At 39.5% G+C, this 15,317-nt stretch overlaps 1 protein-coding gene across 1 annotated transcript in view; it reads right to left on the bottom strand.

Annotated features, from left to right (window-relative positions):
* Window positions 1-393: 393 nt before the first annotated feature.
* The window catches only part of LOC104405964 (VPS10 domain-containing receptor SorCS1-like), a gene marked incomplete at its 5' end in the record, with an annotated part of 44,749 nt that continues 29,825 nt past the window's right edge, over window positions 394-15,317 (bottom strand). Inside the window, 7 exons of the mRNA XM_010014816.1 lie at window positions 394-486; window positions 704-875; window positions 1,805-1,918; window positions 9,518-9,648; window positions 11,252-11,369; window positions 12,386-12,493; window positions 13,442-13,533. Of these exons, the coding sequence (XP_010013118.1) occupies window positions 394-486; window positions 704-875; window positions 1,805-1,918; window positions 9,518-9,648; window positions 11,252-11,369; window positions 12,386-12,493; window positions 13,442-13,533 (828 nt within the window). The remainder of the gene's footprint in view (window positions 487-703; window positions 876-1,804; window positions 1,919-9,517; window positions 9,649-11,251; window positions 11,370-12,385; window positions 12,494-13,441; window positions 13,534-15,317) is intronic.

Genomic DNA, 15,317 nt, shown 5'->3' with positions numbered 1-15,317 from the left:
AGTTACTTTGTGAATGTTATTATCTGGGCACCTACAATTAAACGTGGATGAAGAAGTGCTGAGAAAAAAAAACAGTCAAAAAGTTTTTAAACATCTTCGAAGGATTCAGAAATGGAACAGAGGAGAACAATGACACACCAAGTTACAGATGTAACAAAAACAGAGGCTCTGATCAGTCTGGGTCAGCTTCACGTTTGCAACTGGTTTCAAACTTAATGCTGCTGCTGACATCTTGAGGTTTTATCCACAAACACCTAAACAATATGTACTACCTTGTGTGATGAAGACAGTTCTCCACATCAGATTACAACATTAGCCATGTCTGGCTGAAAGTCAGTGTCAAGTAAAAATGGAAATTCAATTTCAAACACAGCAAAAAGTCAAAAGCACAGTTTAAGGATGGGGATCGGGATTCAAACCTGTGCTCTCCAGTTTTACTGTAAAATTCCAGAACCAAACCAGTTCCCAGTTTTTTTCAAGGTCTCCCTTGATATCACCGTATGCACTGCAATACTGTTACAGTCATCTCATCTCCATACATCACTCCTATTACATTTTAGGGCAAACTTTACCCAGCTACACCATGGAGCTGACTGACTTTATCCCACACTCTTGGTTCACCTCTTCACCACTCTGCAAACTTTGTCTAGCATGAATCAGACTCAAATACACCCACGGGATGCAATATAAAAATAGAGCCTACCTCCTCCAGCTGTACCAGGAAAGTGACGTTGTGCCCTTGCTCGGCTGTCAGTTTGCCATCAGATGTAACTATGCGAAGGCCCTGGGGGGCTTTGCCAGGGCACTGCTGTGGTTTTGCTGTGTACCGTTCTCTCACACCATCCGTGCAGTTATTAGAAACAACTTTCCGGTATCTGAAAAGGAAGAGAGAAATCTGTGGAAGATGCTGACAGAGCACAGCAGGGTTAACTGGGAACAGGGAGGCAGTTTTGAGGACTAAGAGGATTGGAAGAAAACAGATTGCCAAATACATTTTAGCATTTATCTCAGCCAAGCACTCCTCATGTGCCTAACGTACAAGTAGTTAATACTGTTGCTCATGGCATGTAATATTTTCCTGCATAACACACCTATATACCGCATACTAATAAACCGTATAAAACATAAAATTATATTCTTCTCTATATTATATGTTAAATAACCATAAAGTTATAAATATATGATATGCACATACAGTATGGAATTGCATTCAATTATTATACTATTAGGTGTAGTTTAACAGCTTTTCTCACATGCTCTCCAATTTAATCAGTTGTGAGGCCACTCTCTCTAAAGATGCAACCTTCAAGAGCTACAAAAGTAAGAATTGAAGAAAAAAGCAAATCCTGCCTATCTTTGACTGTAGAAAATGCCAAAACAGCTTGAGTTTCTTTGTTTCGTTCAATCATGTGCATCAGAAATGAAGTCTGAGGTCTGCCCATCTATTGCTCCAGTTCACACATTTATCAGTTTAATCTCTTTCTTCTAATTTCTTTTCCACCATTTCTGCCTCACCTGAACCCACATGATTTTAACAGGAGTCTTTTCAGAGACTTTAATGATTTTGCCTTGGTCTTACAGTTTTCTCCCCAGGTTTCTTTAAGGCATTTTTCAGAGAAAGCTCTGGACCATATATGGTGGAGATCTGGAGTCCAAACTGTTCACTCCAATAAAACCAGTGAAAAAGAGGTCCCAGGGGTTTCAGCCGGCTTTGAGATGCCTACAGTAAATGCAATCTGTAGTTTTCATAGGGATAAAGCCCATATGGGTGCTCTAGCTAAATAAAGTCTGGTGCGTCACTTACCCAGTGCTGTTGAGATAACTCTGTCCAAGGCTACAGTCTTTCGACAGGGAAGATGGGTTATACCAAAATGCTGGTAAACACTGCCCATTGCTGTGTCGTTCATATCCATAATCACTGTTTTAACATTAAAAGAAATGGTCACATAAAAACCAAACAGAACAAACACAGGTGTTAGTTCATGCTCTCTACAATTGATACAAGTTTTGGGTTTACTCAACCTATTTACTAAGATTTCTGATTGTTCCTAGAACTGATTCTTCATCCTGCTTTAGCTTTTTTGGGACTGGTAGAGTTACCTTGCGTATGTCCCAGTATAAACAAGTAGAATCAGACCAGTAGTTTATAAGCTATTGCATGAAGTGTTCTCCTTCCCCAGTCTAACCCAGTCTTGGGTTCAACTCTAGACTAAAATATAATAAAAGCTAGAGATCTAAGCTAAGTCCAAGCACTGCTGTCTCAGTCATATCTTACAAAACTGAAGTGCTAAAATGTTAATTGTATTTGGAAACTATATCACATGAGCTGTAAAGGAAAATTTACAGCCCTGAGAGCTCTGAGCTGACGGCATCGACAGAGTATTTGGTAATGGAAAAGAAGGCTGCAATCTTCAATTCTACTTTTGTTTGGAAGAGGAAATGCTACCAAAAACTGTGTTAGAAATAATTAGTCAACTGTAATCTTTTGTCCCACTTTAGGTTTAGCTATGACTAACTTAGCTTTGTTCTACCAAAAAACAGTCCAAATTGGTTTTTGATTCCAGGTAAACAAAGACTCTATGAAAACTGTTACTGTGGAACAAATAAATGAACAAAATTCCTCTTTAATCAGTATTCCATTCACATGTGGGTTTACCCTCCAGCCATTGAGTAATGAATACTGATTGGTTGAAAATAATTTTTACTCCTGATGCTAAGCTTTCTCCATAGCCCATAATGGAGAAGTTAAGGGGATGTCATTTCTGAGAACTGCTATAAAAAGTCCACCAACTCCATTGCAATATTCCAGTTGCAACATAACCCTTGATCTTAAAATTATACTTCTTTGTATAGCATTTTTTTTGCTTATTATCTTTAATGTTTTGGTATGAAGTAGCTTGATGTTCAAGGAAATAGGGCAGCATTAGATTATGTAATTATAGGGTCATCTCTGTATACGTAAAGAAGCAGAGAGGAAAACAGGAGGTGGAGGAACCCCAATAACTTGATCGGAGCCAGTAGAGCCCCTACCCCAGCTCCTCCCAAGGCTGTCACAGGACAGCCATCAGCCCATGACCAGGGTGAGACCTACCAGATCATCAATGGGAGAGGCCAGTGAGTAGGATACAAGACTTGGAAGCTAGCTGCTGCTGGGGTTGTAAGTCAGGGCTGGATACTAGGTTTGTGACTTAGTTATTGAAGAGACCAAGAGGTCTTGGGGGAATGGCTACTGGTGTAAAGCCATATACATTTGGACCTGCTCATGAGACCTCTTACATGTGTGTATGTCATGTTTTGCCATGAGGCAATTGGAAATGTCTGGTTGTCAGCAAATGAGGAGACAAAGCATTCAGGTGTTAGATATTGGACAGACTTGGGTGTCCAAGACCAGGTACTGGTGGAATCAATATTGTATGTATGCTTATAGAGCACGTATTTTCCACAGATTTCATCTTGATGAGCTAGAGAGGGGAACAGGATGAGGCAACTGGTGTTTGTGTGAGTGCTGTGGTCTTTTCCTCAGCTTTTTCACTGAATTTTTATCAATCTATTTACTCATATGCTAGTGACTGAATGTTGCTTAATTGCTTTGCAAGCATCAGCCAGCATATTCTCCTACTGCCATGTGCTTCTCCAATCATCTCTGTTGGAATAAGAACACTAGAGCTTCAGAATACACTTTATAATGAAGAATAATACCATCCTGATTTGCCTAGAGAAAACAAATATTTACATACAAGTGGGACTCCTGTATTTTTGTAATTCATTTGTCAACAATCTGCACCACTGTATTCCGAAGTTATCATTTGTCACTAATTAAAAAGCTGTAACGCTGTACATACACAATGTTCCATGATCAGTTCAGTGAAAACAAAACAAATAATACAGTGAAATCTGCTGCAGAGGGGATCAGTGACCACAGTCCAATTTGATGCAGTAGTATTGTTCTGGGATTTCTGACTACATATGCATCTAGACTTGTGCCATAATTTTAGTTCCTATTTGTACCTGCACATCTGGACAAGCCAAGTTTGACTTAGCTAAGCTTGACTATACTTGGATCATTATTCTCGAAGTCAAGGGAATTAAATAATAGGAATTTTCACAGCAGAAATAGTTCTAAGCACAGAAGTTTCACAGTGTTGTTTTCAGGCTTGCAAATCGTCTGGCTCATTAAGGCCATACAGAAATATCATCCCAGTAAATGACACCAATTGCTGTTCCATATCTTTCTGCAGATGCACTAGTCACCCCTCACCTCCCCAGTCTTGGAATCTAATGAATTCCTTGGCTACAGGCTGGTGCATGCAGAACACTGATGCTGACAACAAATTGCTGCTCACAATTTGGCACAACAGGCTTTGCAGCAATCAACAAGCATTAGCATCAATTGAATTGCCATAGTATAGCAAAATCTGGAGACAGGGAAGGCATCAACTTTAGACTGCAATCAGCTAGCCGAGTCATTGCCTGGTGACTGGGAGTTGGAATTTGCATATAGTGATGATATTTTGTGCCTGCCTGAAAAGAAGTCAGGTGAAATAGTTAATGTGCCTATAAAAAAAGAGTGGAGCAGTTACCAGCAGGGATTGTTTTGTCAGTATGAAGCAGACTATCTCATGGCTCTCACTGATGATGGTTTTACCCTGGCCATTTTTACTGGTTTAAACTGGAATCCTACTTGTCTTAATCAAGTAGGATTGCAAGTCCTTCTCTGTAATTAGAAACAGATATAAATTCATTGCAGAAGCTCTGTACCCCTGCTCAAAGTTCATGGTAAGTTCCCTTATCTAAGATTATTTGCAGCACAGGTAATAATCAAAGGAAAAGAAATCCATTAAGGAAATTTGTACTTTGAATACAGACCTGACAAACATAATGTCATGGAAGAACTGTAAATCCACATGACATTATTAAAATACCACTATTTTAAGATACAGAAATAACAAGTTAAGTCAGATGAGTGACTGCCATGCTCATACCTTCTAAAAATCAAGGCATGACTTAACAAACAACCAACAGGACTTCCTCAAAACTAACAGCTTCACTTTAACATCAGCTCTGCCAGAAACTGAAAATACTACTTGCTGGTTTGTATGCTGTGCTTTCTGAACTTTTCAGACATTGAATGGGGTGAATTGAGGTATTTGTGACTATAATCAACTTTGTTGTGCATTTTCAAGAAGCACTTGTGGGAAAAAAAAACCTCTGGCCATAGCTGTGGAAAAGTCTTACTACCTTCTTATTCTATTAATACCATTGTCTAATACTGAACTATGATGCTAGCGTATATTTGTGTTAAAGGGGAGCTGTGCTTGATTCCCAGTTCTATGGGATCTAACATGGGATTTATCACAGAGATGGCTGGATTGAGCTGCAGTTTGAATTATGGATCTATGAAGACATATGGTTATAGTTACATCAAAATATTAGGAGCCAACTTGTACCAGTTTATGTTAATAAGGAACCTAAAATCCCCAGAAACTTTCCAGTAAATCCATGCCTGGTAAATATCTAGGACCCTAAAGATGCAGAGATACACCATCAACATTGCATAGTAAATCTACGTTTTCCATAAGCATTCAGAATGAACTAAAAATTCATTCAAAATTAATATTCATTAGCTAACCAAGCCTACCTCAGGGATAAAACAAGGTTAGTTAACCTGAGGGTGCAAATGTGTGTGTATTTCAGAACTGGTGCTTGCCTGACATGATGAGTAGCAACACATGAATCCAAGAGAATCTGATCACATTCTGCCTTCTGCTTCCCCACGGTTTGTCAGGGCAGTTTCTCATGATGCAGGACTCTGGTGTTTTATCATAAAAACTAAATCTAGTAGGGAGGCCTGCCATTTAAGTGCTTCATGTATTTAATACAGTAAAAAAAGAGCTTGCCAGATCTTTACTGATATCATCAATAAAATAGATAGACCTGATTCTCAAAAGCACTAAGGCTCCTTTTTGCCACTCTGGCTATAAAAAGTCACTAGAACCAGTATCAAAAGGCTCAAACTTCCCATGAAGATGAGATATGGGAATACTGATAGAAGAAGCCCTCAATATTAATGACAGTGGGTTCAGAGGGAAGGTTGGTAGTGAAACTATCACTACGGAAAGTTTCTATCAAAGGACCTGGGAGACAGGTAGCTGAAGGATGAACATCACCAAAGACCTCCATCTGTGTCTAGGAAGTGTTTCTATTGAAGAGATATTGCTGCAATAATGCTCAAACGGCAAGAAGGAACACAATGTAAGGAAACCTGGTAAATTAATGCTTTAATAACACACAAGTAATGGCATCATCCATTTACTCAAATCAATTAAATGAAGAAGGACATTCTCGTTTCTAGGCCGTTGCTAGGACAGATTTGCCGAGGGCTCCTGCACACTTCCACTCCACCCTATTCCTGAAGCACTATTGCCCTCTGGCTGCGAGCCTCAGCCCTGCATGGAGAATAAACACCTGCCGTTCAGCCCTGTCCCCAGCTAGTTTTGGTTCTAGCCTATGATAAGAGATGTCTGCTGCCAGAAGAGTTCAGGTTCCCAAGGCTAGAGAAAGTACAGTGATTTCCAGTGTCACTCAGTTTTGATGCTATGCCCTTTTATATGAGAGAGAACTACCATGGAATACAGATTAGAAATGAACCCTGGAGTTTTATGGTATGACAAGGAGAAAAAACATTATCAAATCTTTATGTCTTTTATAACCAGCATTTTTTCGCCCTGAATTGATAAAAAAGCACTTGCAGGATTAACAGGAATAAGACTGTTGTTTCGGTTGGTGTGTTTTTCCACTTTACCTGATCACACAGATATCTTTTCTTTTTTCTCCAAGCTCTGACAAGCTTAGATAATTTTCTCCATACAAATTTAGTGTTTAAACAGCAAAGAAAGTCCTGCTCTGGTAGAGGCAGGGATTATTGTCATCTTTGATTCTGTATATAATGCTAGGTCCTGTAACAACTGATCTTAATATAAAAAGTTGCCTAGTTTATTTCAAGATTGCAAAATCAAGTGCAGTCATCTAAGGGGCTTCTCCCTGCCTGGCACATACATGTCCCCTTCAATGTCCTTCAGTTAAAAGCCCTGCCCAGAAAAAAGAAGAGAACTAGAGAACTCAAAAGCACTGCTGAAATGTCATGAGTGAGGATGAGGAAGTGTTTCTTCCTTTTGCAGGAAGGATCCCACAGAGGATGTCCTTCCACAGCAAGAATTCCTTCTCTGATTTTCCTTCAAATGCCCCTTCGGACCATATTCTGCGGGGTGCATTGGCAGTGAAGCCAAATGCAGAGTCTGACAAGGCAGGCACTGAATGCTACAGTAAAGCAGCAGCTTTGCCTTTCTTAGCACAAGAAAACTGGGGTGATAAATTCAGTAGACCCAGCAGAATTGCTTTTTTTTCTTGCCATTTCTTTTCTCCTTCCTTGATAAACCTCTGCCTGTTCCCTGTGGCTTTTCTGTCCTTCTTGGGCAAATCTATGTCAAAATATCTTCAGACTTTATTAAGTAGATAAATAAGTGATGAATATTGCTGGTAAATATGTCTGAACTGGATGCTCAAAGCAAGGTTTCAGGTTTTTTTTTTTTTTTTTTAGAGGTAGTGGGGAAGGAAGCTGAAATGGATAAAGTAAAAATCCTGATCCGAGAACTGCAGGAATAACCAAGCTCAGAGAGAATTGGAGGGGATCACAACAAAAAAACCCCAACTGATTCCATCAGGAGGAAGGCCTTCCTAGGTCAATAAGATTTTCTGTCAGTCAGATCAGCACAGAAATATGCAGTATTTTTGCAGACATTTTTCTCAGGCAAATCTTTAACAAGATTACTTTCACCACAAACTCCTAATTCTACCTCTTCCAACAGATTTGAGGGGTCTTGTTGGTGTATGTAAACTGTGAGAATCTGCCATACAGCCCCAACTATCCCAGCCTTCTGTTAGAGATTCTCTCACAACTCAGCAAACCTTTTGGAGGAAGTTTCCTTAAAATGAATGTAAAAGACATAAAAGCATGTTTCTTCCCCCAGCAAATGTCACCGTGGTACTTTTGTTCTACACCTAACAACAAAGTTTTGTAGTAACAAACCACACAATCAATTTTAATGAAATAAAAACATATATTCTCAGAGAGAGAGAAGTTCAGGAAGGAACTTCCTGTATTTTTATCAGAAGTGTTTCATGAGCGTGTGTCCCTTAAGAGCATAATGGGTCAATTCCATTAGTTATTTTACCGAGCCTGGGCATGAGCTTGGCACAGTTTTGTACTGTACGCTCTACAAAAGGGTCAAAATCTTTAGGAATGTTATTGCTACTCATGTGGGTTATTTTCTGGTTGGCTGCTATCTTTTTTACATTGCTAGAAATATCTTAAACAGTTGGAATCCAGGACCTTTGGGCATCTAAATGATGAACTACACACAGAACTGGGTTATCTTCTCCCTAACAAAAAATCATCAGGAAACCATATTCAGAGAATCATTGCCCAAGTATACTTGTTTTTTTATTCTTTGGTGCAAGAAGATTTACTTTTTTTGTAACATGGAAAAGCCTCTATAATTCTGTGATTTTATATGGAAAAATTGATACAACTACAGTTACGGGAGGGTAAGAAGACAAACACTGTAGATTTACATGGTCCTGGTGTGGATTCATATAGCAAGAAACAAAATATTTATGAGATGAACCTCTTCAGGGTGCATGTTACAGATTCTAGGTTTAACTAATAACATGGCACAGATCTCGCTGGGTGAGGCACAAGGGGTTTATCAGTACTGCCAAAGAGCCACCATTTCTCTCTTCTGAGATACTCAGGACTGTCTCAGCCTTGCAGAAAACAGGTGGTAGAATGATTTCAATAATGTGGTTCCCTGCCTTTTTTGTGCAAATTGCTGTGAGTCTGCAGGAATCTTGAAATGAAACTAGAAGCTGAACATTTTATCACTCCATTCATAGTTCACCAATGGACTCCATTTTCCACAGCATGCAGCAGGGGAGAAAATGCCTCAGAAGGAGATTAACCCAAACCATACTATCAAACATGATGGTCCAAGTATAACAATTTACCCTGGAATTACCTAATACTTGATTTCCAGAAGCTGAAGGCCTATTTTGCATATGCATATGTTTACTTTTACACATATGTACATATATGTGTGAGTATGTATGAAGAATTTCTTTTGTTTTTTACACACACTATATATGTTGTGTCTTGCATACTGCTTTCACAGCCACCCCTGGGCATTGCTGAGGTTAGATGCGGACCTTTTATCTTAATGCTGCACCGAGCTCAGATGTGACCTGGAAAATGGTGTGTTCAGAATCAATTTTGTGGTGGCCTTAGCAGATTATAAATATCTACTCCACCTTGCCTTCTTTTGACATACCTGCACCATCAGGGAGCAACCTATTTGGCCAGTTACACATTTATTAATTTCTACTCTCTGCAAGCCTACAGCCTCTCTAGTGAGCTCTGCATCGGTGTGGTGTAAGGCACACAGTTCTTGTGCCCATTGCTCACCAGTCAAAATCGGCCTCTGTGCACACGCATGGCTCCGAGGTCATAGCCCCAGCATATTTTCCTTGCATGCATTTCTTCTCTGATTTGCGCTTCCTGTAGATCCTTTTTGCTCCCATGATGCAAGCTTCTCCCTGGAAACAAAACCAAAAATATCTCTCTGACACCCACCAGGCTATTTGTATCACCCCATTTTTCCAAGCCTGTGCAATGGGAGCTGTGACTCAAGGGAAGAGGATGGGAAGTCAAATGCCATGTCAGTACATGGCACCTAATTAAAGCTACTGAAGCTTTAACTGAAACTAAAACAGCTTTTCCAATACACACTAAGAAATGATCTGAGGTTACTTACGTATCTGATTCAGCTCTGAATTTGTTCCAAAGCCAATGAGCAATTGATCCAGGCCCATTTCTCATATATAGATTAGGTTTCACAGCAACTGAAAACACGGTATGATCCTTCTGCAATCTGAGACACAGAGCAGGTCTATTTCCTTGGCCTGATCTCTGACAATAACTAGTTCAGCAGAAACTAGTTACATGTGTATATATAAATACTTTCCATGTAATGAGTTCAGTTAATCAGGCTATGATTTGCTATGTGGATGCTAAAACTTCCTTGTCTTTTCACTTCCATCTTCAGTACCCTGCTAAGTATTTCCATCTAGGGAACAATGTTGAGCCTTGCAATCTCAATGGAAAGGAAATGAAAAGGCAGGAGTCCACAGCAGCCTTCCTAAAAATAGTTCTGCAAGCTCCAAAGCCAACATCCTCAAAGATACGCTGCAAAATCCTTGGCATTTTTACTTATGCGAGCACAAGAAAGTAAAGAACAAATACAGGGGGGGTCTCACTTGTTACCTTTCATGCTGTTAAAATTGCTGTAGGAAAGAGAAACTTTTCATGGCTTTGATTTGCTCATGAAACATAAGGGCTCAAATGGCAACTGGTGTAAAATGCTGTGCCTCCTTGAATTTCAAGGAAGGTGTACTGATTTTCAAAACCTAAAGATCTAAGTCATAACTGGTATTTTTAGTGTGGAGTTGTGCCTTGTGTGAACAGCTAGTCTGAGTCAAGCTACTTTCATTTCATATTCATTATTAAATTCTTGCCCAGCAAGATATATACAGAAAGACAACCTTTGATGACATAAATGGGTGTTTTGCTTTAGAATTCAGTGGAGCCTTTGGTGTTTATATAATCACAGAATTTGGGCTATATTTTACTCTAACCTTACGTAACACAGGCTGTTGTGTCAAACTTGGTGGAGCTGGGAAGGTGCCCCAAGGCAGGTGCAGTCACTGTGCAGAGCACATTACACCTTGCTGGGCACTTAAGAAATAGTTCTGGAAGTGATGCAGCAGCTGCATCCAGAATGCAAAGGACAGGGCAACAGAAGGATGGAGGGAAGAGAAGGGAAGTAAGGATGGGGAAATTGGATGGGACATGTAGGAGTGAAGGAGTTCAGTGGCAGTGCTTCTGCTGTTGTTGCATTCCTTAACTCTGGATAAGTCTGAGCTAATTGCCTGCATTGAGAACAAACCCCAAAAACCTGCTATTCATCCTTCAGGGCTCACAGAGCGCAATCTGAGGCCCACACACATATGTAACAAAACAGACCCATTGTAAGGGACAATCCGATATGCCAAACAGGAAAAGACATTGGATCATGCTGATCTTTAACTGTACAATCATTAGCTACACTTCAGGTCAGATACCACCCTCCTTGCTTCTTACCTGGCTATGGAGTTGCCAAGGCCTGTAGTCCTCTTCTTCACATCTCCGATCAAAAATGGACTTGTAGTCTACTTTCACCAGCTGCCACTCTGAGCGGTGGCTGAAATGTCCAAACACTCTACACAACACAGCAGAAACAGCATATAGTAAAAGGTAGTACCAGATGAAGTCTGGCAGTTACAGAGCTAAAGTCGCCCACAAATTTCCAACAGAGATTAATTGCTTTAGGAGTGCCACTGATTTTCCCTTGACTGATACAGTGAAACTTAGGCTGCTAAATCTCTACAACCCTCTTAAAAACTGCATGCAGCTTTTATGCTGTGGATTATGATCCTCCCACTTATGTCAATACCCAAAATGACCATACAGAGAAGACCTGGTGTGGGGCTGGAGACAGTTATGCCTATAGGAGTCTGAGATCTCAATTATAAACATTGGGAATCCCTTCCACACAAATTAAAACCAGAACCTGAAGGGAACATTATTCATACATTTCTATTGACTCAAGTCAGTTTCCAGGCCACATATTCTATTTATTACAGCTTGGTCCATTTTTTACAGACAGAAACTGAACTTTCCTCCTGTTTTTGCAAATCTGATCTCAGGTAAAATGTCACAGTTTCTGGCAGGGTGAATCCAGATTTATTCAGCATGCAGAACTGAGCATACTACACTGAAACTAAACATAATTTTTCATGAGTTGCTCCAGGCAACATTTTGTCATTCATTTTTACAAAAAAATGTCTTCATTTTTCTGTGTCTTGGGTTCTGATTTTTTTTTTAAAGAAAGTAGCAGCAAAAACACAGTTATAAAAATACCCCACCATTTCTCTTTCAAATATTCGTCTGCCAAGAGTAGCTCTGCTTTAAACCACATTCAATATAAGGAGTCAGGTTTCATGCTGATAAGCTAAATGATAATGTTTTGCAGCTTGCGAGGAACCATGTTGTCATTCCTTCAATCATACCACAGATAAACAGTGATGATTTAGCAACAGAAGTCTGCATGTTCCTGGCTTCAGACTGTACTTGTTTTGGTCCCTAACCAAAAATTCTATTATGTTACAAGAAACCCTTATAAGATATTTATGATGCAGTTCCCGTCAACAGCAGCATGATGGCATGCTCACTTACGTCATGATGAGAGTTTCTTCTCCAGGTTCCCCTAAAACTCCATCTACAAACAGTGGGAGGGATGTGAAACTGTACTTGCTCCAAGATCTCCCTTCATCAAAACTCAACCTAGGGGAGAAAGCAGAATTAATGTTGTCTTTTCTTACTCTCCTCCTACTTTACTTGAGGAGACTGCATAATCCACTACAGCTGCTATGGAGAAGTGGAAAGCAGCTTCTACTCTTGGATGCTGCATTTTTAGTCCTTTAAAAAACTATGATTTTGGGAAGCATCATAAATTGATGCTTTTAGGGCAAAATGTAACCTAGGGGTAGTTTTTGGGTTGTTTGTTGTTTTGTTTTTTTTTTAATACACAAGTGATCTTAAGCATCTTATTTTTGGGTCTCCAAGATAAGATATTTTAGGGAGGTTAGATTTCTGGAGCACAAGATCTTTGCCTCTTCTGCCAGCAGTCTTCCCATTGGTAGGTCTAAGCAAAAGCTCAGAACCACTTGTCTCTTCCTAAGACTTGGGTCTGTGTCTTTCAGATATTGATATGGCATTACCTGTAGCAGAAGTAATTAATGACAAGCAGCACAAAACTATATTTACCTTCCACACAAATTCAAGAGTGATAACTAGAGGGGACACTTCTGTGGTTTTGGCTATATAGCTCTGAATCTATTCAACAAAATTCTGGTTCATAAGTGCTGCCTGCCACGTAGAAGACAGGTTTATCAATAATTTTGAAAATAACAAGTACTTGGGCAGCTTAATAAGATACAAAGACATAATCCAGATACATACAACATAACCAACCAAATTCAAGAAGCCAAGTTGTAGTAAACCAGGGAAGCTGTAGAAGTACATTGATAATATCTCAGATCTGGCTGAGCTGAAACTATGTAAATCGGAATTGCCAGAATTTCTTAGCTTTATCTGTGTTAATGATTGCCAGTATCTTAACTGATATTTTCTAGATTGCAGCTATAGAAAACTCTGGGTGCAGCCTAACTGCCTACTTCCTGGCACCTGGAAAGAGGGACAGCAGACATTCAGCACACATGGAGCCATTACCAGAGATGTCTGATAGGCAGAGATGTGTGTTTCATGGCAACCAGTACTCCACCTTGATCCAGGTACAGAACACTGTGCTCTTCCTCAAAGATCTGGGAAAAAAAAGCATATATTTGAAGCTATTTTTCTTAGGGTCAAGAAAATGTCATAGTTCTTTATGTACAATCATGATGGAGGACAGGTAAAGTGATAAGAAACTTAGTAGAAAAGGACATTCTGTATAGACACAATTCCTGGGTTTTGTTTTTTATTGTTTGGAGGCTTCTTTTTCCCTCTCTGCTCGACAAAGTTAAAAAAAAACAGATTTTTGAAACGATCAACAACTTCTCTTCTTTCAATGACAGATTTTTGTTTGAAGAACTTAATTTGTTTGCACATACCTGGCCCTATCTTACATAAGTGATATAGATGGAAAAATGAGGGCTGGACAAACACTGTAAAATAATTAGATTCTTGGAATATCAAATATTTAAAAAGATTTGCTTTTCCTGTGTCTTTTCTGAATTAACTTTCTGCAAACATCTGCTCTAGTTTATATAGCAGCATTTGTCTGACAAAGTCACTCTTTCTTTCCATGACTTGATACCCCATTCAGAAAATGTGAATAATAGAACTTCCTGTTCTAAGGATAAACACATTAAAGGGTAGCAATGCTTTGTTAACAAGTGTGATTCCACTAAATATTAGCAACTCGATTTAACTTCATCACCCATTTTTTTTCCACAATTAATGGAGAGATAAGTAGCTTCGAAACAAGGTGATAGCCAACTCTATCCTGGGCTGCATCAAAACAAGTGTGACCAGCAGGTCAAAGGAGGTGATCCTGCCCCTCTACTCTGCTCTCGTGAGACCTCACTTGGAGTATTGTGTCCAGTTCTGGTGTCCTCAACATAAAAACGACATGGAGCTGTTGGAGCAAGTCCAGAGGAGGCCAAAGAGGATGATAAGAGGGCTGGAGCACCTCCCTTACGAAGATAGGGTGAGAAAGTTGGGGCTGTTCAGCCTGAAGAAGAGAAGGCTGTGTGGAGACCTCATAGCAGCTTCCAGTATCTAAAGGAGGCTTATGAGAATGCTGGGGAGGGACTCGTGAGTAATTCTGTCAAAGTGAGAGAGGTTCTACTGGAGATACACCACTGCAAATGGAAGGTGAGACTGAGCTTTGTTCCAAGTGTCAAACAGGTTGCCCAAAGAAGTGGTGAATGTTCCATCCCTGGTAGTGTTCAAAGTCAGGTTCAACAGGGCTTGGAGCAACCTGGTCTAGTGGAATGTGTCCCTGCCCATGGCAGGGAGTTGGAACTGGATGATATTAAGGTCCTTTCCAAGCCAAACCATTCTATGATTCTATGAATTCTGTCTTTTCCTCCATTAGCTTAAAAGCAAGGCAATATAATCTGTTTATATGGACACTGAACTTTTAGGTGATCCACCTAAACACTTGTCCAGAGTGAGGGAAGGTAGACCTGGGCAACTGCTGATTTTTAGGAAAGTATAATAATGGACAAAGAAAAATGGTTCGATAAGTACAAGGGATGTACAACTGTAAAAGTGAACACATTCTCTCCCCTTAGTATTCACATTTTAACTCATTCTTTTAGCTATAGGGTTAAAATGAAGTCAAATTCTGAGTAGAATTAAAAAAATAATTTTCAGTAATATGAAATCTAACAACATATTCAGTCTTTTTGTTTGAGCATCTCTCTACCTCTGAGAAGGGAAGCTTACCTTTTCATAAAGATTTGCAAAAAGCTACTCTGAACCAAAAGAAATAAAAAATTAGGAACAAAAAAGAAATAGAAAAAGAAATTTAAAAAAAAATTAGTTTGAACTTATTTTGATCACAGCTTCCTACAATTCTGTTTTAAACCTGTAATTCTGT

The sequence above is a fragment of the Nestor notabilis genome, unplaced genomic scaffold, assembly GCF_000696875.1.
Source record: "Nestor notabilis isolate BGI_N333 unplaced genomic scaffold, ASM69687v1 scaffold16315, whole genome shotgun sequence".
NCBI lineage: Eukaryota > Metazoa > Chordata > Aves > Psittaciformes > Psittacidae > Nestor > Nestor notabilis.
Note: the sequence above shows the minus strand (reverse complement) of the source record. Positions and strands in the feature narration are given on the sequence as shown.